The 23,262-nt window shown below is 39.0% G+C and overlaps 1 protein-coding gene across 13 annotated transcripts in view; it reads left to right on the top strand.

Moving 5' to 3' along the window:
- FAM172A (family with sequence similarity 172 member A) overlaps nucleotides 1-22,783 on the top strand; it is a 511,553-nt gene extending 488,770 nt beyond the window's left edge. For 11 of the 13 annotated variants that reach the window (XM_026454283.1, XM_026454281.1, XM_026454275.1 and 8 more), the window contains one exon: nucleotides 18,544-22,783. In XM_026454283.1, coding sequence (XP_026310068.1) covers nucleotides 18,544-18,686 — 143 coding nt within the window. In that variant the 3' untranslated portion in view covers nucleotides 18,687-22,783. The remainder of the gene's footprint in view (nucleotides 1-18,543) is intronic. The other 2 variants (XM_026454276.2, XM_026454277.2) reach the window with 2 other exon arrangements.
- The last annotated feature ends 479 nt before the right edge of the window (nucleotides 22,784-23,262 follow it).

Below are 23,262 nucleotides of genomic sequence, written 5' to 3'. Positions count from 1 at the left end.
TTTTTTTTTTTTTTTTTTTTTTTTGAGACAGAATCTCGCACCATCACCCTGACTGGAGTCTGGAGTACAGGCACAATCTCAGCTCACTGCAGCCTCCGCCTCTGTCTCCACCTCCCGGGTTCAAGCCATTCTCCTGGCTCAGCCTCCCTAGTAGCTGGGATTACAGGCGCCCACCACCACACACAGCTAATTTTTGTATTTTTAGTAGAGACAGGGTTTCATCGTGTTGGCCAGGATGGTCTCAAACTCCCGACCTCGTGATTCGCCTGCCTTGGCCTCCCAAAGTGCTGTGATTACAGCTGTGAGCCACCATGCCCAGCCCATAAATCAGTTCTTAGTGGGACTTTATCTCAGTTTAACTGTACATGAATTCTCTCTATCCTGATACTTTGTTATATTATTCCAGGATTAAGTAGTCAATCTCATCTTACATGTTCTCATGTTATTTTCTAAACTAGTCAACAGTAGTAATTTACTGCTTATATAACACATTCATTAATATATTATTTACTTTAAAATCAATGCATTATTCTATTAATGGAAGATGTATTAGTGATGTAAAGTAAATAAGTTCAGGGTCCTTTAAGAATTCTTGCCATCTAGAAGGCAGTTGCATTGTGGGATTTTAAAAAAAAAAAAAAAAAAGGCATTCAGAGAAGAAATGCTTTTGGGGAGAGAACTGGGAGTAAAATAGCATGGTACCAGACAGAGTGAAAACAACTGTAGACTTGGAGGCTAAATGTAACAAAAAATTGTCTATTTCTACATGATCTTAACTAGGATGAGAAGAAATCATAGTGTTAGGAGCATAACTGATTCTCCGGAACCTAACAGGATCTGTCATAAGGTGACAGGAACTTTCATGACCAGTAGTCAGCAACTGAAGGACATTACCTGACACAGTTAGGTCTTTTTGAAGTGCATCATTAAGAAATCAATCAAAAAAGAAAATATAGTAACTTGATACCAGTTTTATGTTGTTCATAATAATTTACTTTATGTGATATTTTATTCACACAAAGTTAATGGTATCAATACATTGGAGGCATTTTGTTTATAGTTTAAAGTTTTCTGAAATTTATAATTGGAAGAAATAAAAGATGTAAGAATTACAAAGGAAAAAACAAAAGTGAAATTATTCATACATGATATGATTATTTAGGAAATTCAAAATCTACAGATAATTTTTTAGGATAAAAAGGATAATTTAGCAAGATTGCTGGACACAAAATCAGTACACAAAAATCAAAAGCATTTTTTTTTTTTTTTTTTGAGATGGAGTTTCGCTTTTGTTGTCCAGGCTGGAGTGCAATGGTGCGATCTCAGCCCACCGCAACATCTGCCTCCCAGGTTCAAGTGATTTTCCTGCCTCAGCCTCCCGAGTAGCTGGAATTATAGGCATGCACCACCACACCTGGCTAATTTTTGTTTTCTTTTTTCTTTTTGTATTTTTGTATTTTGGGTAGAGACAGGGTTTCTCCATGTTGGTCAGGCTGGTCTGGAACTCCCAACCTCAGGTGATCCACCTGCCTTGGCCTCCCAAAGTGCTGGTATTACAGGTGTGAGCCACCATGCCCAGCCCACATTTCTGTATGCCAACAACAAGCAGTTATAGTGTTTAAAGATCCATTTATAGTAGCACCAACAAATATGCAGTACTAAGAAAAAAAAGCTAAAAGACATATGTTCATAGATTTCATCAGTCAACATAATAAAGATGTCAATTTTCCACAAATGGATATATAAGTTTAACAGAATTCCTGTCAAAGTGCCAGCAAGATTTTTTTGTAGATGTAAAATTATGAAGTTCCAAAGCCGCCCTCACTTCTAACATCAACTGCAAGTTTGGGCATCTCTAAAACCACCTTCAGGTTTGATAATTTGCCAGCACTCATAGAGCTCACTGAAAACTGTTGCATTCAGTTACAGCTTACTACAGTGAAAAGATACCAATTAACATCAGCCAAGGAAGTATCACCTAGGGCAATGTTTAGGAAAGTTCCAAGCATGACCTTCCAATTGTCCTCTCTCAGTTGAATCATGGACACCTCTGTCTTCTTCCAGCAACAGTGTTTGAGAATATATTTAGAATTCTAAATCTGGGAAGTTCATTGGAGGCTTGATGTCCAGAGTTTTTATTGGGATTCAGTTACTTTGACATGTTAACCACCCACATGGCAAACTTTAGTCTCCAGACCCTCCAAAGGTCAAGCTGATCCAACACAGTCCAAAGGTCCAAATAAAGGAAGCCACTCATATCAGGCAGAACATTCCAAGGGCTAAGAGATTACTCCCCAGGTGCTGAGGGCAATGGCCAGACCTCTCTTTGGGCAAGGTTAATCCTTTATGGCACAGTGGATATAGACAAAATTATTCTAAATTTCTATGGAAAGGCAAAGGATCTAGAATACCTAAAACAATTTTTAAAAAGAAGAATAAAATATGAAAAATCAGTCTAGCTAACTTCAAGACTTATTACTGGCAAAGATGCAGAGAAACTGGATCGCTCATAGATTGCTGGAGGGAATATAAAGTGGCACAATGGACCAGGAAACAGTGTGCCAGTTTCTTGAAAAACTAAACATAAACTAAACATGCAACTAACGTACAACCTAGCAATTGCATTATTGCATTTATCCCAGAGAAATGAAGCAATGGAGTTTATCCCAGAGAAATTAAGATTTATGTTCACACAAAAACCTGTACGTGAATGTTTGAGTAGCTTTAGTCACAATAGCAAAAAAAAAAAAAAAACTGTAAACAACCCAAATGTCCTTCAACAGGGGAATGATTACGGTTAAACAAGCTGTGGTATATCCATACCATGGAATACTACTCAAAAATAAAAAGGAACAAACTGTTGACACAGAACAATCTTGATAAATCTTCAGAGAATTAAGCTGAATGAAAAAAAGCCAATTCCAAAAGTTTACATGGTGTATGACTTCATTTATATAGCATTCTTGAAATGACCAAATTGTAGAAATGGAAAACAGACTAGTAGTTGCCAAAGGTTAAGGAGGGGAGTTGGGGGAAGGAAGTGGGGGTGGCTATAAAATGGCAGTATGTGACGAATCTTTTTGGTGATGGAAATGTTCTGTATCTTAAATGACATTTTCAGTATCACAATTGTCATATTGCACTGCTTCACAAGATGTTACCGCTGGGGAAAATGATAAAAGGAACACAAGACCTCTCAGTTATTTCTTATAACTGCATATGAATCTACACTGTCTCAAAAAGTGTAATCATAAATACAAGAATTAATGAATAAATGGGTCTAATATATGAAGTGCAAATCCTCTTTGGACAAAATGAGAAAACTTTATAAGAGGCATTAAAGAAGATCTAAATAAATGGCAAGATGTATCATGTGGGTTAACTGGAAAACTCAGTGTCTTAGTCCATTCAGGCTGCTATAACAGACTGTGATAGACTGGGTGGGTTATAAACAACAGAAATTTATTTCCTACCATTCTGAAGTCTGGGAAGTCTCAGACCAGGCACCCAGCAGATTCAATGTCTGATGAGGTCCTGCTTTCTTTTTCATAGACAGTAATCTTTTCACTGTGTCTTCACAGGGAAGAAGGGGGGTGAAGGAGATCTCTGGGGTGACTTTTATAAGGGCAGTAATTCCACTCATGAGGTTTCTACCCTCATATCTTAATCACCTGCCAAAAGCCCCTTCTCCAGATACCACCACATTAGAGATTAGGTTTCAACATATGAATTCTGAGGGGAAACAAACATTCAGTCTACAGCACTCAGTATTTTAAATATATCAATGATCCCCAAATTGGCCTGTGGGCTTTAGAACAATTCTAAATCATTAAGTGACTGGGGTAATCTATACTGGCTAGTTTACCACCTACTAGTGGCCACAAAGCAAGATCTATGCTTTTGAAAGTCTGTCAAAGCAATAAAAAAGTATGCTGTGCATACAGAAGTTCATATAATGATTTATCCATATATTCAGAACCATATATTCAGAACACCAATAGCTTTGTAAATTCACAAGTTTTTACTGCCATTATCTTCTGTAGGCTCCTACTTCCTTAACTTCAAAATGGGAATCATCATCAAATAGTACAAAAACCAATTTTCTAAGTTTTTAATAACACTTGTAAGCATAAATGTTATGGTTAATTGTGTTTGTGAAACCTGTTTATACAACAAACATTTATAAAGCCTCAACTATGATTTCTGGGATAAGTAATTTGGAGGCCTTCTCCCCAAATGATTTGGTGATAAAACAAGGTATATCTCCTACATGAAATGACTAGTAAAGCAAAGCAAGTACACAATAAGTTAATATAAACTAGCCAGATGCAGTGGCTCATGCCTGTAATCCCAGCACTTTGGGAAACTGAGGTGGGGAGATCACCTGAGGTCAGGAGCTCAAGACCAGCCTGGCCAACATGGTGAAACCCTGTCTCTACCAAAACTACAAAAATTAGCTGGGTGTGGTGGTACACACCCGTAGTCCCAGCTACTTGGGAGACTGAGGCAGGAGGAGGTTGCAGTGAGCCAAGATTGCACCACTGCACTCCAGCCTGGGTAACAGAGTGAGACTCTATCTCACAAAAAAATAGAAATAAATAAATAAATAAAACTTTAGTATAAACTATATATGAAATACTGAAACATAAAGGGAGTAGTTGGTATGAGCTAAGGTTAATCAAAGAAGGCTTAGTAGAAGAAGTAAATATTGAAGTGGCTTTTGAAACAATTAGACATACATCCTTCTGAAAATTTTTACTATCTCAATGCTTAACCAGTTTGTAAATACTGACTATAAGGCAAAATGTCAACAGTGTTATTTTACAATGAAGGAACTTGGGGCCCTACAAAGCTCTTTTATGAATGTTTTGAGAATACTAGAATCAGAAACTTGTACTTAGGAAAATAACTCTTTTATGGTTCTTTGCATTTTGTTGTTTAGTACTATGTTACCTTGCAGTCTTTTGGTAAAGTTACTTTTGAAAACGACAAAGAAGGCCGGGTGCGGTGGCTTATGCCTGTAATCCCAGCACTTTGGGAGGCCAGGACGGGTGGATCACCTGAGGTCAGGAGTTCAAGAGCATCCTGGACAACATGGTGAAACCCTATCTCTACTAAAAATACAAAATAAGCCGGGTGTGGTGGCACGCACCTGTAATCCCAGCTACTCGGGAGGCTGATACAGGAGAAACACTTGAACCCAGGATGTGGGGTTTCAGTGAGCCGAGATTACACCCTTGCACGCCAGCCTGGGCAACAAGAGCAAAAATCCATCTCAAAAAAAAAGAAAAAAAAATGAGAAAGGAAAAGGCTCGGTTTTATACTTGATATATTTCCATCTGCATTTAAAGTTGGGCCAAGTCAACTACATCTTGGGAATACAAGCTCTTGAAGACTTAAAAGTTTGACTTTCTGTGAGTTCTCAATGCTGACACTAAAACTCTTTGATGCTAGTAAATTGTATTTACTAATAAGCACAACATTTTAGCTAAAGAGATCTGGAAGATACTTTGAGTATCTGTCAGTGTTTATCAACTAGTTGCTAATGGACTATGGCCACCTGAGTTCACCTCATCACCTCATCAGTTTGTTGGAGAAGGCAAGAAATATACTCTACTTTCTTCAGCTTTTTTTTTTTTTTTTTTTTGTGAGATGGAGTTTCGCTGTCGCCAGACTGGAGTGCCATGGCGCGATCTCGGCTCAATGCAACCTCCACTTCCTGGGTTTAAGCAATTCTCCCACCTCAGCCTCCCAAGTAGCTGGGACTACAGGCCCGCACCACCATGCCCAGCTAATTTTGTATTTTTAGTAGAGACGGGGTTTCACTGTGTTGTCCAGGATGGTCTTGATCTCTTGACCTCGGGATCCGCCCGCCTCAGCTTCCCAAAGTGCTGGGATTACAGGCGTGAGCCACGGCACCAGGCCAGGAATTTCTTTCTTAATTCTGAGAGCTAGCATACACTTCAATATAAGGTAGATTTGCAACCAAGCATGGTGGTTCATGACTGTAATCCCAGCACTTTGGGAGGCCTAGGCAGGCAGATTGCTTGAGCCCAGGAGTTCAAGACCAGCCTGGGCAACATGGCGAAACCCCATCTCTACAATCCTACTACTCGGGAGGCTGAGGTGGGAGGATTTCTTGAGCCTTGGAGGCAGAGGCTGCAGTGAGCCATGGTTATGCCACTGTACTCCAGCCTAGGTGACAGAGCAATACCGTCTCAGATATATACAGACAGGGTAGATTTATCAATCTATGTTGAAGATGAGTAAAGTCTGACCCCTGCCTTCAAAAACTTTATTATAGTAATCTCATCTCTGACTGGATTTTAGAATCAAAAGAAACACAGGTATCTATTCCCTGTGATTTGCTTTTAGCAGCGTGGGCCTGGGCACTGCTTTATAATTTTAAAGACACATAAGCTAATACAGAAATGTAAGACACAATATATCCTATATATAAAGATGTTTAATAAAGAATTTGAAAAGGCTTAAGGAATGTCAATGGAACTGGACATGACAGGATAGGGGATACTTATACAAGCAGAGTTGAGGTTATAATAAACCTAGAAAAGGAGGCTGGAGCCAGAGAACAGAAGGCCTTAATTAAGGAATTTCTGCCTAATTTTATATAGTGAGGAGCCATTGGATATTTTGAAGCATAGAAAGAGGTATGTGACACAAATGATACCTTAGAATTTTTCACTGGGTAGCAGGAGACAAGATCAAAGGGGAGAGACCGAAGACTGAAAGTAAAATCGGTTAGGAGGGATTTCTGAACTCTAAATGATCTATCATTAAATCTAAATCACTCTAGATTACAGAGGGAATGGAAAGGAAGAAAAAAACTTTCATGAGGTTTAATTGTCAGAATTTATTAACTGATTGGATCAGGAGGTAGCAAATGAGAGAGAGAAAAATCAAAGATGACTCAGGCTGTGAGGTAGAGCAGCTAAGAGAATGCTGTGACCATTTGTAGAAGTGAAGAGCTCAGTAGAAGAGCCTGCCTGGAGGGTAGGCTCACCAGTTACCTCTGGACTGATTGCAGAAATGGAATACTGTGACAGTGTATTCCCCATCCCAACATCTTACCACCACACACAACAGTCCTAAGGGCTGAGAAACCAGAGGTATCAGACAGAAGCAGAATTGTTAGCAAAATGTTATTTCTAGTTCAACTCCATTTTTTAATTCACTACTTTCAAATAATGTTTTACTAGGCTTTTTTTCAACTCCTACTTCATATTACTATTGCTACACATTGATTTTATTCCTTATATGTGAATTAGCAGTAACTGAATTTTTGTACTCTGAGCAGTGTAAAGGAGAGTCCCAGGGAATGCTCTAGAGGCAGAATGAATTGGTAAATGCAGTCAGGAAGGGTTAAATTCATCCTTCTGACTCCCCATAACTCATTCTCTACATACCAGCCAGTGCACTCTTAAAATGCTAGTCCGTTTATATTTCTCCATTGATTAAAACCCTGTAAACAGATCTTCCAATGAACTTGGAATAAAAGCCTTCAGTATGACTTGCAAGATGTCACATGGCCTGGAGAATGCACATCTCTCTGAATTATCTGACACCACTTTCCCCTCACCCACCATGTTCCAAGTCACACTAACCTTTTGAGTTCCTCAGCAATGACAACTTCTTTCCTCCTTAGAGCCCCTGCACTTGTTCTTCCACAACTCTGCCTAAAGCAGTCTGACCACAGACTTTCACCTGGCTCTTTGTTGCCATTCAGGTCTCAGGTCAAAAGTGTTCTTCACCCAATTGAAACCGATGGCCTTCTTTCTCCTTCCCACCTCATCCTCGCCTTCATTGTCTTCACATCCCCTATTGGGTTTTCTTCTTAGTACTTCTAACTCTGAAGTTTGCATGTTCATTGGTTTACTTTTTACTTGTTGTCATTTTCCACTATCAAGTGTGCAGAGCCCTTATATTCCCTGCTCACCACTGCACCCCCAGCACCAAGAAACAGTGCCTGGCATACAATGAATGCATGTACAAATTAGTCAGTCACAGGAATTCTGAGAAAAATCTTTCTCCACACAATATATCCTTTATAATAGAATTCACAATTGAGAAAGGAGGAGGGCCACAGAAGATTTGGATATTTGAACTAGTAAATTCACATTTGTTTTGTTTTGCTTTGAAATGAGAGCATTTTGCAATTCATTCTGTCTCATTCTTCCCTGTGCTAACTTCTCTCTCTCTCTCTCTCTGTGTCTCTGTCTCTCTCTCTCTCTCTCCCCCCTCTCCCCTTCTCCCTATCCCCACCCCCACCCCCGTCTTGTCTCTCAAGCTGGCAGCAATTGGTACCCAGCTAAGCAGAGAGGGGAAGCTGGGAGGAAAAGCCTGACAAGATATCTGTAAAGTTGTACCACCCTTTTCAACAGTGTTATTTTACAGTGAAGGAACTTGGGGCCCAGTAAAGCTCTTTGCTAAGTGTGTTGGGACTATTAGAAACTTGTCATTAGGGAAGTAACTACTTTGTGATTCTTTGCATTCCCTTGTTTACTTCTATGCTAACTTACAATCCTTTAGTAAAGTTACTTTTGAAAATGACAAAGGGAAACTGGAAAGGGAAGCTTTTGCCCATGCTTGAGCTTAAGTTTTATGGGAAACAGTATAACCCTGGAGGCAAGACCTTGTGGCAACAGTGAGAGGAGTATGTGAGATAAGACAAGAGTAAAAACCAAATGAAACATTTCTATAATAGCTGTCTAGATTTTATAGGCAATCAAAGTAACAAAAATGCATCCATTTTTTATTGTCTAGGAGAAAGTTGATTAGAGAAGCCAGCCAAGGTTCAAAGTCAGAGACCCACAGCAAGGCAGGCTGTCTACTGCACCTCAAGAAGAAATTTACAGCCTGGCATGGTGGCTCATGCCTATAATCCCAGTACTTTGGGAGGTTGAGGTGAGTGGATCGCCTCAGCTCAGGAGTTCAGACCAGCCTGGCCAACATGGAGAAACCCTGTCTCTACTAAAAATACAAAAATTAGCCAGGCATGGTGGTACACACCTGTAGTCCCAACTGCATGGGAGGCTGAGGCAGGAGGATTGCTTGGACCTCAGAGGTCGAGGCTGCAGGGAGCTAAGATCATACCATTGCACTCCAACCTGGGTGACAAAGCAAGATCCTGTCGTAAAGGGAAAAAAAAGGAATAAGTTTACTTCCCAAAGTTATTTCCTGGGCTCAAACGATTCTCCCACCTCAGCCTCCAAGTAGCTGGGACTACAGGTGCATGCCACTGCGCCTGGCTAATTTTTTTGTATTTTTGTTAGAGAGGGCATTTTGCTATGTTGCCCAGTCTGGCCTCCAACTCCTGAGTTCAGGAGATTCGCCCCACCTCAGCCTCTCAAAGTGCTGAGATTACAGGCCCTGCACCCGGCTTACCTGAGTCTTAAACTGCCCCAAGTTCCACTGTGCCCCCACCACGCCCTCTAGTACCACCCCCACGCTTCACCAGATGAGAAGAACTTGGCAGAAAAGGAGCTAAAGGAAAGGATAGGTTGTGCCGGAAGCCGCAAATGACCCAAAAGTCTCCACTGCTGATTATGTGTCTTTCTTTTAACCTGTCTATTATCTCTGGTCAAACTTGACTTCTTGCCTTTACAGTCTCAACACAGTCTCAACTTTAAAGGACTTGCAACTGTATTAGCAATGGAAAGAGACTTGCTTGTATCTTACGCAGGTAATTCAACAAGGCATTAATAGCATGTTTTCTGAGCTGCACTTGGCATTTTCCTTACACAATCTTGGTGCACACCCCACCATGCCCCATTCACTACTCCCAGTGTGGTAGGCTCATACTTGTCCCTTCTAACTGGGAGGATTTCCATTAGAAGCCCTTCTCTGTGCAAATATTAGTAACTGTGTATTTCATTTTTTCAAAAAGGATATTGTTCTTAGAAGCTCTAGAATTCATTTTTAAGTGAATTTTAGTAGTTATATTTTATTTCTTTTTAGAAGGCACATTATTTTTCGGTGCTCTGATATTTCTCTGATTCTTTATAGCTTTCTAAAAATAACTGCTGGTAAGCTCGTAAGTTCATTAGTTAATCCCAATGGGACTCAATAACGCATATTACAGACCTCCTGATTTTTATATATTAGATTTTCTCAAGAATTCCCTTACCTGTTATTATCAACATAGCTATATTGACAGGGTCTTCATTACTTCCTAATTGCCCATACTTCTTTCTTTTGTTAAAGATCAATTTTTAAAATCAAGCCTTGTCATTTTGAAAATATCATAGACACGTTATCCTGTTAATATTAATGTGTTTCATATCTTTCTAGTTTCCTGCCTCCTTATCATGGTAATTTACAAAGTTTATTCATTACCTTTTTCTTTAAAAATGTATTCTTTTGTGGGGGGCAGGGTGAGAGGGTAAGGGCACATGTTTGGGTTTTTTCTCCCTGGAACAAAGATACAAAAAATGATCTTTCATATTCAAAGGTAAACAATTGATATTCCCTATACTAAGCCAGACCCTAGGATGTAAATTATGTGTAGATTGTTAAAATTACAGGCATACCTTGTTTTATTGAGCTTCACTTTATCACACTGCAGATATTGCATTTTTTACAAATTGAAGATTTACAGCAACCCTGTGTCAAGCAAGCCTGTTACCGCCCTTTCAAAAAAAAAAAAAAATCAGCATGTGCTCACTTTGTGTCTCTATGTCACATTTTTTTCAATTCTAGCACTATTCAGACCTTTTCTTTATTTTTATATCTGTTATGATTATGTGATCTTTGATGTTAATAACTATTTGGGGGCACTAAGAATCATGCCCATAGTAGAGGGCAAAGTTAATTGATAATTGTAGTGTATACTCTGACTACTCCTGGACTGGCCACTCTGCTGTCTCTTACCCTCTCCTCAGGCCTCCCTATTCCATGAGGCACAATATTGAAATTAGGCCAATTAATAACCCTACAATGGCCTCTAAGTGTTCAAGTGAAAGGAAGAGTCTCACATCTCTGTACTTTCCATCTAAAGATCAAAATGATTAAGCTTAGTGAAGAAGGCGTGTCAGAAGCCAAGACAGGCTGAAAGCTAGGCCGCTTGCAAAACAGTTGGCCAAGTTGTGAATACAATGAAAAAGTTTTTAAAGGAAATTAAGAGTGCTACTCCAGTGAACACATGAATGATAAGAAAGCAAAATAATCTTATTGCTGATCTGCAGAAAGTTTGAGTAGTCTGGATAAAAGATCAAACAAGCCATAACATTCCATTAGGCCAAAGCTTAATCCAGAGCAAGACCCTAACTTTCTTAATTCTGTGAAGGCTGAGAGAGATGAGGAAGCTGCAGAAGAAAAGTTGGAAGCTAGAAGAGGTTGGTTCATGAGATTTAAGGAAAGAAGCCATCTCCAGAACATAAAAGCGCAAGGTGAAGCAGCAAGTACTGCTGTATAAGCTATAGCAAGTTATCCAGAAGATCTAGCTAAGATCATTGATGAAAGTGGCTGCACTAAACAACAGATTTTCAATGTAGATGAAACAGTCATCTATTGAAAGAAGATGCCATCTAGGACTATCACAGCTAGAGAGGATAAGTCAATGCCTGGTTTCAAAGCTTCAAAGGACAAAGAGAGGGTAACTCTCTTGTTAGGGGCTAACGAAGCTGATGACTTTAAGTTGAAGCCAATACTGATTTACCACTTTAAAAATCCTAGGGCCTTAAAAATTATGCTAAAACGGCCGGGTGCTGTGGCTCACATCTGTAATCCCAGCACTTTGGGAGGCTGAGGTGGGCAGAACATGAAGTCAAGAGATTGAGACCATCTTGGTCAACATGGTGAAACCCCGTCTCTACTAAAAAATACAAAAATTAGCCAGGCGTGGTGGCACGTGCCTGTAGTCCCAGCTGCTCGGGAGGCTGAGGCAGGAGAATCACTTGAATTCGGGAGGCAGAGGTTGCAGTGAGCCAAGATCATACCATTGCACTCCAGACTGGGCGACAGAGTGAGGCTCCGTCTCAAAAAAAAAAAAAAAAATGCTACATCTACTATGCCTGCACTCTGTAAGTGGAACAACAGAGTCTGGATGACAGCCCATTTGTTTACAGCATAGGTTAATGAATATTGTAAGCCCACTGTTGAAACCTACTGCTCAGAAAAAAAAAGAGTCCTTCCATATCACTCCTTGACAGTACACTTGGTTACCCAAGAGTTCTGATGGAGATGTACAAGAAAATTCATGTTGTTTTCATTCCTGCTAACACAACATTCATTCTACAGCCTATGGACCAAGGGATAGTTTCAACTTTGAAGTCTCATTATTTAAGAAATACATTTTGTGGCCGGGCGTGGTGGCTCATGCCTATAATCCCAGCACTTTGGGAAACCAAGGCGGGCAGAGCACAAGGTCAGGAGTTCGAGACCAGCCTGACCAACATGGTGAAACCTTGTCTCTAAAAACACAAAAATTAGCTGGGCATGGTGGTGCGTGCCTGTAATCCCAGCTACTCCGGAAGCTGAGGCAGGAGAACGGCTTGAACCTGGAAGGTGGATGCTGCAGTGAGCCGAAATCGCACCACTGCACTCCAGCAGTAGGTGACACAGCGAGGCTCTGTCTCAAAAAAAAAAAAAAAATTCTGAGGCCATAGCTGCCAGAGATAGTGATTCCTGTGATCAATTGAGAGCCTTCTGGAAAAGATTCACTGTTCTAGCTTCCATTAAGAACATTTGTGATTCATGGGAGGAGGTCAGAATATCAATAAGAACAAGAGTTTGGAAGAAGTTGATTCCAGCATTCATGGATGAACCTCTTTGAGGGATTCAAGATTCAGTAAACGAAGTAAACTGCAGATGTGGCAGAAATAGCAAAAGAACCAGAATTAGAAGTGGAGTCTGAAGATGTGGCTGAATTGCTGCAATCTCATGATCAAACATTAAGAGATGAGGAGTTATTTCTTATGGATGAGCAAAGAATGTGGTTTCTTGAGATGGAATGTACTCCTGGTGAAGATGCTGTAAACATTGTTGAAATGACAGCAAAGAATTTTGAATATTGCATAAACTTAGTTGATAAAACAGTGGCAAGGTTTGAAAGGATTGACTCCAATTTTGAAAGTTCTACTGTGGGTAAAATGCTGTCAAACAACATTACATGCTACAGAGAAATCTTTCAGGAAAGGAAGGGTCAAACAATGCAGCAAACTACATAATTATCTTATTTTAAGAAATTACCACAACCACCTTGATCTTTAGCAATCACCACTCTGATCAGTCAGCAGCCATCAACATGGAGGCAAGACCCTCCACCACAGAAAAAATTGCAACTTGCTAAAAACTCAGATGATTATTAGCATTTTTAGCAATTAAGCATGTTTTAATCAAGGTACATACAATGTCTTTTTAGACATAATGCTTTTGCACACTTAGTAGACTGAACCATAGTGTAAGCATAACTTTTATATCCACTGTGAAACCAAAAAATGTGTGATTCACCTAATTACACTGTTCACTTTATTGGGGTGGTCTGTAACCAAACCCACAATATCTTCAAGGTATGCCTGTATTCCATGACGTTTTGGTCTATCCATGTAAGATAAAGTGAGTAACAATAATTATAAGAGTAAATGGCAGATGAAGAAATTCTTCTAAATTATCTTTTTGGTGATAAGTTACTCTACACTCAGATTGTTCTTCAGTCTGTTTACTGTTTACCAGTAAACCTTATCTCTGGCAAATCTGATTAGTATGTGTGTGTGCATGTGTGTGTGTGATATCATTTGAAGAATGATTATTTGCTTTACCAGAAAATTATTCACTTTATTAAGGGATTCATTGAAAAGGTAAATAATCCATGTCTTCATTTAAAAATAGACTTCATTAAAGTTATATTCCCATATAACTTTAAGACATCTACTGCATAAAATGACATACAGCTTCAAAATAATATACATCTGCCAAAGTAAACATCAGGATTTTGGCTGCCAACTCAGTAGCATATTTTGATATACTTTTTGCCCCTGCCCCCACAAAAATACTTGTAAACACTAAGATCAAGTAAAGAGGAGTGTGGGCAGGGTTGATGTATAAGAAACACTGAATCAGAGTCATTCACAGGCAAAACTAAGAGGAATAGATAAGACAGAAGATACAGTAATGTTTTCATCTCTCTTGTCCTATTCTTTGCTATTCCATCTCAGTGCTGTTTTTAACCATTTTATCTAAATGCTATTACATGAATATAGCCTCCCTCTTTGTCAGTTCTATTACAAGGCACTTTTTCTTAAATATGTAGTCTTTTGGGAAAACCAATGACACATTTTAGCAATTTGATCTTTCTCTTATGATTTCTAGTCTCGTTCTTGATTCTTAAAGTTTCTAATCCTTTTCACCACTTCTGCTATTTTTACTCCTTTAAAATTTGCTACAGTTCATTTTTTAAAACAAGTGATAAGTCAAGGATATTCAGGGTAGTATTTTCCTTGGAAGATCCCTGGCCTTTTAGTCATTTCACAATGAATAACATCATTGACAAATGGCATTTGTGGAAGAAATATAAGAAAAATGAAAAATAGGTATTTTCTGCTCTGTACAAGGATAAAAGAGATAGCTAGAGTAGGGTTCAGATTATTGGAAGAATTAATCTCTAATATAATAAGAAAGAATTAACCATTCATTTTTATTTAAGCTGACCTTTGATTACCTCCTATTATAAGAAATATTATGCAGTGCTTTTACTGTCCTGAAATAAATTCAATAGATATAATCTACCTACTTATAAGATTGTTAAATCTTTGTAATGCTCTAGTTAACATATAGAAGGAATAAAAGTAATTCATAATAAAAATAATATGGATTTCAATATTTAAAGTGCTCAGGCAAATCTATATGAGAAGACATAATAAAGTAATCAGATACTTGGTCTTATGCATGGAATCATCATGAATTTGACAGCTGAAGTGCAGGCTGATACAGGTATGCTTATTGGCAACTCCAGTACCATGGGCATGGTGCCATCAGTTATGATATTTTTTTCATAGGGTAAACCACTCTTGGTAAGACTCTGAAAAACAAAATGCACAACCCTTTCAATTTACATGGTAGTTGTATTCTTGGAAAATTCAGTATATATTAAAATCATGCAAAAAGTATTTTAAGATTATCTGTAAAACATATTTAAATTCTAATCCATATAATTATAAACAGGTTTTCAACTACATGAATAGCTGCTGAACATTTGAAAATCATGTGGGATGCAGAACAATTCTATACTGCCTTGCAAATTACAGGATATCCACTATCCCTGACCTTCTCCCAATAAATGCCAATCACACCTTCCAATCGTCTTGACCACCAAAAATATCCCTGCAAATTTCCAAAATGCCTCCAGAGGCCATTGTCATCTCCATTAAGAACCACTGATTGAAACTGAGCAAAGGTATTTTTTTGTAATGAAGCGCTGTGATCCTTTACATTTTACTTTTATACTGAACTGATGTTATAGAGTAGGAAACTGAATTCACTCCATAGGTGAATTATCCAGTTAGACCAAGCCTGCCACTACAAAATGATACCAAAATCATTCCTTGAGAACTTGGCAGATATTTAACATGGAAAAACCTTTTACTTCTTATATTTTGTGAACCTGTCTAAATTAGGAAAATATGGGTTTGAAAAGTGGAGACTTGATAAGAATAAAGTGGTGGTAGTGAAAAGACTAGACCTTGACCATAAAACCATGTTTATCTCCTTCAAATAACCAGGTTAGGTTAGTGTTAAATAAACTAGTCTCCCTGTGACTTCTACATCATTGCATTTTATTAATAAATGACTGCTTTTTTGATTGACCTAAACTTCCACCTTTTATATCCTTTTATGAACAAATAATGTAATGGTCTAGTGTTTCTGTACTGATGGAATAAAAGGCACCCCACTTAATGTCCCCTAAAGTGATGTATTTTTAAGTACTAGAAACCTGCTCTCAAAAGTTTCCATTCATTGAACACTGTCATGGATAGAGTTTCATATTCACCTGTAAATATTTTCACTGAACTTCAGAACTAAATTTTTGAAAATGGTCTCCAAACATATTATTGAAATGTATATATGCCGTCCCAGATAGACATGCAATTATTCAACCTCCAAATGATATTTTAAAAATCATTAAAAATCTACTTCCAAAAATTTCAAAAACACATTTTTGTATTACATATTCATGTTATCATTCCATAGTTTAGAGAGAATTCTCTCCCTTCCACCCCATTCTCTGTAATTCAGTTGCTCACCTACCTTATTATCTTTACTCCTAGCAATTTCCCTTCCTCTGACAGAAGCACACATTCTCATTATTTATACTTTTAAATTACAAGAGTAAATGTTGAGAGCCAGTATAAGTATTCAGTTATCTCAGGGACTCTGTCTTTTCAGTCCAGGACTAATCAAGCAGAGAGTCATCAAAAGCTAAAACTAAAAAGCTTTTGTAGTGATTTTATCACCAGGGAAATCTGTTCATCCTTCAGAAGGATTGTCACCAGTAAAGAAGAAATAAAGGAGTTAAAATTGCTTCAGACCGTTGACTCCTTAGGTCCCTCTAGATTCATAGATTGAATTGGTTTCAAGGGGTGGGAGGAATTATGAGGGGAATTCCCTGAGAAAGCTTACAAATTGATCCTAGCCTTAGTAACACTAGTAGGTGTAAGTGTGATCACTATGGAGGAAATGCCAAATGTGGTTGGAAGCTTGGGAAATGGGAAGGAAAAGAGACAATTAACACCTTTTTTTTTTTTTTTTTTTTGGCTTATTGTATTTGGGGGTGAGTGTTGCCATGTATGCATCTGAGAATGGTCTTTCAAAAGGAATTACAATTGATTGTAAAATGTCTTACCATTATAAGTGCAACTGTGTAGTTATTACTGAAGTGAAACTAGGGTTGCAAACACCATAGAGACAATCCCGCCTTCCTATTGAGTAACATTGAATTTTGCCCAAAATGAGTAAGCAAATAAAGAAATGACCTCATTTTTAGTCTGAATACAGTAGCTTTGATGGATATGACTTTAATACTGGGTCTTAGTTTCAAATTCAGGTTCATGAGGCCCATCTGCAGAGGAAAGGAGGAGAGAGAATCCTTGGGAGGGCACCGATAAAGAGAGAGGGGTTCTCTAGTAGGGCCAGCTCCCACAGCTAAGTCAGGCACAGACTGTAGCTTTCTGCTCTCTGGCCGACAGCAGCCATAGCATCCTTATTGTTGTAACTCCTAGATTGTGATACTGTCACAAAACTGTTGCTAGGCAACAAATGTGGTTACCAGGTCTCAGCGAATAGCTGAAGGGGAAAGCAAAGTGTTGCACCATTGTAGAGTAACCATAGCAATGACCTACTATTACAGACTAAAGAATTATCATTAACAATGTTAAAGTATCAGACTGAGGCCCTGAATCCGGAGACTTCCAAGCGATATCTCTCTGCATAATTGCGTGATCTAGGAAGAGATTTCAACTGTTTAAAAGCTATTCTTCTGTGGAAGTCTTTGTAATTAATTTTTAATTTTAAAAAGTGCTCATTTATGAAGCCACTCGTAAAATGCTACATAAGCCATCACAGGGAGTCAAAAATAGATAAATGTATTTCCTCATCTGTTCTTATGCCTGCATCCGTGTTATCTGCTGCCTGGGTTAAACTGAAGGTCGATTTGATTTGAAAACATGCTGTACATTAGTATTACATCGAAACCACAGACAGAAGCTATAGTAAAAAAAAAAAAAAACCCCAAAAATTGACAACTAACCTGCATTTTCTAAGTTGAATTCCTCCTGACAAAATGGGAGGCCTAGATGCTCTTTTAGTAGTCACTGCTTTGAAACCTTTTTAGCTGTTCTAAATTTGCCCCTTAAAATCTGTAAAAATGTCGCCCGCCAGGACACTTCAAGGCATAATTCCTTTTGAATGTGGTCCTTCATTAAGCGTCCCGTATGATTTGGTCCCAGTGACCTAGCTGAGGTAATCGTGTCTAACAGCACAGCTTCCGGGAGAGGCGAGAAAAATCCTTCCCCACCCCGCCCCCAACCCCCTCGATGGCAGCCGATCCCGCGCGCAGGGAAAACCAATCCCCGCGCGCGCCGAGTCTCGGGGAGGTGGGTGGTTTCCCGGAGGGAGAGGGAGTGGCCCTTCCCGCCCAGCGCTTCTATTGGCTCGGAGAGGCGGAGGCCTCGGGCGTCCAGCCGCGCCTCGAGAGACCCCGGGACAGATGCAGGCCGCGTCCCCGCGTCGGGAGAGGGATGGAGACTTAGGCCGGAGACGCCCCGACGCCGCGGATAGCTAAGTCTGAGTTCCTCTGAGCCGGGGGTGCAAGTGACCCCGCAGCCCCAGGTGTGCCCTGAGAGGCAGCGGCGCGCGCCCGCGAGGGGGCGGGGCCCTGGCTGAGAGGCGGGGCGCGGGCGGGAGGGGCGGGGCGTGGGCGCCTGGGGCGGGGCGGGGGGTGGTAGAGAGCTGGAGCTAGGCCTGGCCCTCGCCGCCCTCACCGCGGCCGGCACCGCGTGGCCACCTGGTAACCGAATGTGTGGTTCTTTGCAGGCACCGACCGTCACGAGCTAACTTCCTGGAAGAGCTTCCCGTCTATTTTCAAATTCTTTACCGAAGCCTCAGAGGCCAAGATCAGCTCCCTGAAGCCGGCTGTGACGCGCCGCTCGCACCGCATCAAGCACGAAGAGCTGTAAGAGGAGCGAGCGCGACGGGGGAGGCCACCCTGGCGCACGCACCCGCACCCTCCTCACTGCTTGTGTCGTCGAGCGGACTCCCAGCCCCTCATTAGATTGTTTTCTTCCCAGAGCACAGGGTCGTGATATATACATCTAAATAGCGTTTTGCATTATTTCTAGATGAGTGCAACTGTCAAAGCAATATGGGTTCACTGGTCGTGCTTCCTGTGGGCTGAGCGCGCGCTGAGCTCTGCCCGTCAGCGCTCAGATTAAGGCTGACAGCGCCCTGCCTGGCGCGGCTGGCGCGGCTCTAATTGCCCTGACCGAGCCCGCGCGGGCGCTGCAGAGCGGGCGGCGTCGGCGTGGTCCTAGCGCCCGCTACAGCGCAGACACTGCTGCTTTCACCTCCTTAATCATGTCCATCTTTCCCGGCTCTCAACTGGAACAAACTTTTATTCCCGACATCAGATTTCCATTTTAACTAGGTTTTTCCCTGAGAGCATCTTATTACCCACCTCTTTTTTTTTTTTTTTTTTGGAAGTTCTGCACACATGCTCCAAGCCAATTTCAAATTCAGAACATGAATGCCATGATGTACCATGTAGTTTGAGGAGTGCAAATTGTTCTCTCCCTATTTTCATTTCGGGACCAGAAAAAAAAAAAAAAAGGAAAACTTTGCATAAAAATCTATAAAGTACTGAATCCGCATTACTGCTGAAAATTTTTTTGCCAGCTGTTTGTGAGAGTTTACACAAGTCTCTGATTTCAGAAGACACTGTTAAAACCAAAACAATGATGGGCAGCTCTTTTAAGTGTAGGTGTAAAAGGTCCCATTTTCAATGAAATTTCCAACTGTTATCACTGGAATTGACTTTACTTTTTAAATATATAATGTGTACTGAGTGGCATTGTAATTTAGATATAACTCACTTAAGTTCTGCCTTTTAAATCTCTCTGTGGAGAAAGACTGTTGTTGTTAATCCTTTCCAGAATGATCTATTCTGAGCTTTCTTGGAGTTAGGCACTTCTAGGGAGAGAATTTTTTTATTGTCCTCAGGAAACTAAACCTATGTGCTCTGCAGCCTTTTTCTTCTGAAAGGCTAAGTGGAGCTAAAATTATCCTTTAGTTTTCTGCTTTAACAATAAGAGAAGGACTTGATGTGAAAGAATTTCTTCTCTCAGTCCAATGGTATAATTTTTAGCACTCTGCTTCCTCTGTAGGGTTTAGCCCTACAGTTTGAACAATTAAGTATTTTAATCCAGCTAAGATGTGGCCAACACTGTGAAATACAGGAGATGTTAAGGTTTTGCTGACTTTTTGATTAAAATCTTAAATTTTCACATTATTTTTTAATTACTTGACAAGTTTAATTACCTAGTAAAGATTGTTTCTAATAGATGAGAACATGAATATAATAGTTTTCATCCTTTTTTAATAATGCAACAATTAATATGCCTGCCTTATTTCAGGACATGATAAAATGTACCCAAAATGACTTAGAACTGTCTAATGCCTCAGAAAAGTAACTTAAAATCAACCACTTCGTGCTTAAATGTTTTTATATTATGAACCAATTTCAACAAGTTTTAAAGCTGTTAATAATATCTCATTGCTGTGTTTGACATACAAATACATTCATTAGTTCTATAGTTTTAATGATGACAAATTAAAGTAATCTTTCTTCAGTGGTCAGGTATGCATATATTTTGGTGTTACTTACACAAAATCAACTATATGGGAGGAAAAATCAAAATGGCATTTTATTCAGCTACTGGATGGCTTAAACTGAGTAAACCCCGACAACATCAAGCACATTTGTCTGTGATATTGACCCTTTTTATCCAATCTTTACTACTTTAGAAGTACTGGTGAACTGTGTAAAATAATGGTATCTTCCAGTGAGAGATTCAAGAATAGATGTGAATATATTTTTCAAGGTATTATAAATTGTGTCGTGTTTTCAGTATATGAAAAAGTTGACAGGAAACAATTTTATAGCATTTATAAAAAACCAACACTTCTGCAATGCTAAATTTGTGAAGCTTCTGCACCTGAATTAGAGCAAAATAAATATGCTCAGTTTATAAACCAAATCACTCCTATTCCCTCTCTCAAATCATCTCTCCTCTTTTTAAACCTTTACTTAAAACTAGAATAAATCACTATTTAATTGCCTCTAATACTTTAAAACTACTGGATGGTTAGACCTTGTTTAACTATCTATAGAGAGCTATTTGCAAACTTAAGTTGTGTAAATGTAATTTCTACTTGTGAATCTGAGCTGTAGCAGCCCAGAGGGAGCTAGGCAAACTTCCAGACCACCAACTGATAAGTGATCAGATCCTTTGTAATGCAGGATTTTTAACCTGTTGATTATGGGTTTGTTGATATAAATGTAATAATGTTCACCTCGATTTTCCTGGAGTGACAAGCAGCAGTTGGTAGTAGCCCACCTGCATGAGTGCTGCCAGTGTTAACAATATCTTTGATCATCTTCTTCCCCATTTTTGTTTCTTCAAACAGGTTTTTAGGAGAGTGGAGATTTAAAGTCAGGATGTGGACTTTTTATTTTAATTTTATACTTAATTCTTAGAACAAGTAGAATGGGAAAGGAGTGACTGATAAATCTAAGATTCAAAATAGTCCTGTCGAAACTTAAAGGCCAGATTATTGCTTTAGAGCTTTCTGTAGATACCTAGCCATCCAGTCGTTAAACATTTTCATGGATATTTGAAAAGAAGACCATGTACTTATAATAACTGTTCTTTTCTCGAGTTTCTGCCTTGTGCTTTGACCTGGATTGCATTATTATTGTTTATTCAAAGAATAAAAAGGAAAGCACAAGCTTTTCCTGTATATTTCCATTTCCATTTTAAAATAAAAACAATTTTCCCAACAACAGCGGTGTTATTATTCTTGCTCAGAAGAATCTTGCTTATTCACCAATTGCATAGAGATTTTTTAAAGCAAAAACATAAAAGGAAGGATGAAACAGCATCCATCAATATTTTAAACCTTATGGCTACTTTTTATTTCTGTTAGTATTGCTGTAAGGTAATATTCTAACTTCAGTTGAGTCACTATTTGGCTTGCACCTTTTACAAAGCTAACATTTATAAGACAGTTGTTTTTAATATCTAAAATACCTCCTTAGCAAGGAAATCTGAACAACCTATCATTAAACTGTTGTTTATAAAATAAACTTGAATATGCTATAAATAAATATGTTTTCCAAGAGGAGTCTGGTGAGATTAAGTTGCCTCCAAGTTTGTGTATACAGGTTCTTGATGTACTGTGTTCCATCTGAAAATAACTTACATTTCTTTTACAGCTTTCTTAAAACCTTTAGCCCCTTTTAGAGATATGTTAACTGTATTATCCATGCTAATAAGTTAGATTTTGTTTGTTTCTCTGGATTATCTGCGGTTCCAATCCAAACACGTGTCTCTTGTTATAATCATATTTTTTACTGTAAACTGACAGGTTCCTGTTGATGTCTGTAATCCTAATTCGTTTAAGAAAGAGTACTACTACAGAAAGTGTAAAAAGTTCTCAAAAACTTTCCATATGCCTCTGTGGAGAAAAAAAAAATGTCTTTAAATAAATGTAAGACACTCTCATCTTTGAAATATGGGTGGCAAAAAGGGGGATGATGGTGGTGGTTATTTTATTATTACTTATTAGTGGCTGTAATAATACAAAATAAAAGACTCCAGGAGGTACTCCCTTTCAAAAATTGAATACTTTCCTTCCTTCCTTGTATAGAATGACTGAGTGGGAGTCTCTTGAATTGTTCGTCTTCCTTTTATCTAATATTCTATTAATCTCCAAAAAGATCAGTTTGAGTCTGGGAAAGGGTTTTTAATCAACACTTCACAGAGCTTAAAGCTACCCTACCTAAAGCGTCAGCTTTGTTAGGCGGTTTTAGATTTAAAGCATTGCAACTGTCATGCACTGTACTAAAAGTAAAGAATGTACACCAAGTGGAAGATGTTGAAAAGAGGGAAATAGCACAAAGTCGATTAATGGAGATTCGAGAATAGAAGTAGCCATCAAAGCATTCCAGCATTTATCTCAAAATCTATGTAAGGTTTTTTTTTAAAAAAAAAAAAAAAAAAAGCAACAATGATAGTTTTAAACCACACACTTAGGAAGGATGAATGTTGATTTAATTGATTCATTCGGATCGATGTTTTTAAAGTTTCACACCACTGATCTTTCATGTAGTGATGTCTTTAGCAGTCAGTGGTCTGACATGAGCCTTCTCAGATTTCATCAGTGGGACTCTCCATGACATCTAAAATTATGCAACAGCCTGTGCAATGGTAACTTCAGAATTGAGAGACCTTGATTCCAAAGAGCATGATTAGATTGAAGAACTTTGTTAATTCCCAGCACAAAGGTTTTAGAGAAGTAATAACTGTACAATGAACTGCAAAGCTTAAAATCACCAAATGTTAAATAGTTGACTTTAATTGCTAGATAGGAGAAAGTCATCCTGAAAGTTTGACCATGAAGTGGATACCACACAGTGACCAGTATTTTCCCCTGGAATATAAAAAACCTGAAAGTGGAAGTTTGACTTAGTCCCTG

Source organism: Piliocolobus tephrosceles, chromosome 4 (genome assembly GCF_002776525.5).
Source record: "Piliocolobus tephrosceles isolate RC106 chromosome 4, ASM277652v3, whole genome shotgun sequence".
Classification (NCBI taxonomy): Eukaryota; Metazoa; Chordata; class Mammalia; order Primates; family Cercopithecidae; genus Piliocolobus; species Piliocolobus tephrosceles.
Note: the sequence above shows the minus strand (reverse complement) of the source record. Positions and strands in the feature narration are given on the sequence as shown.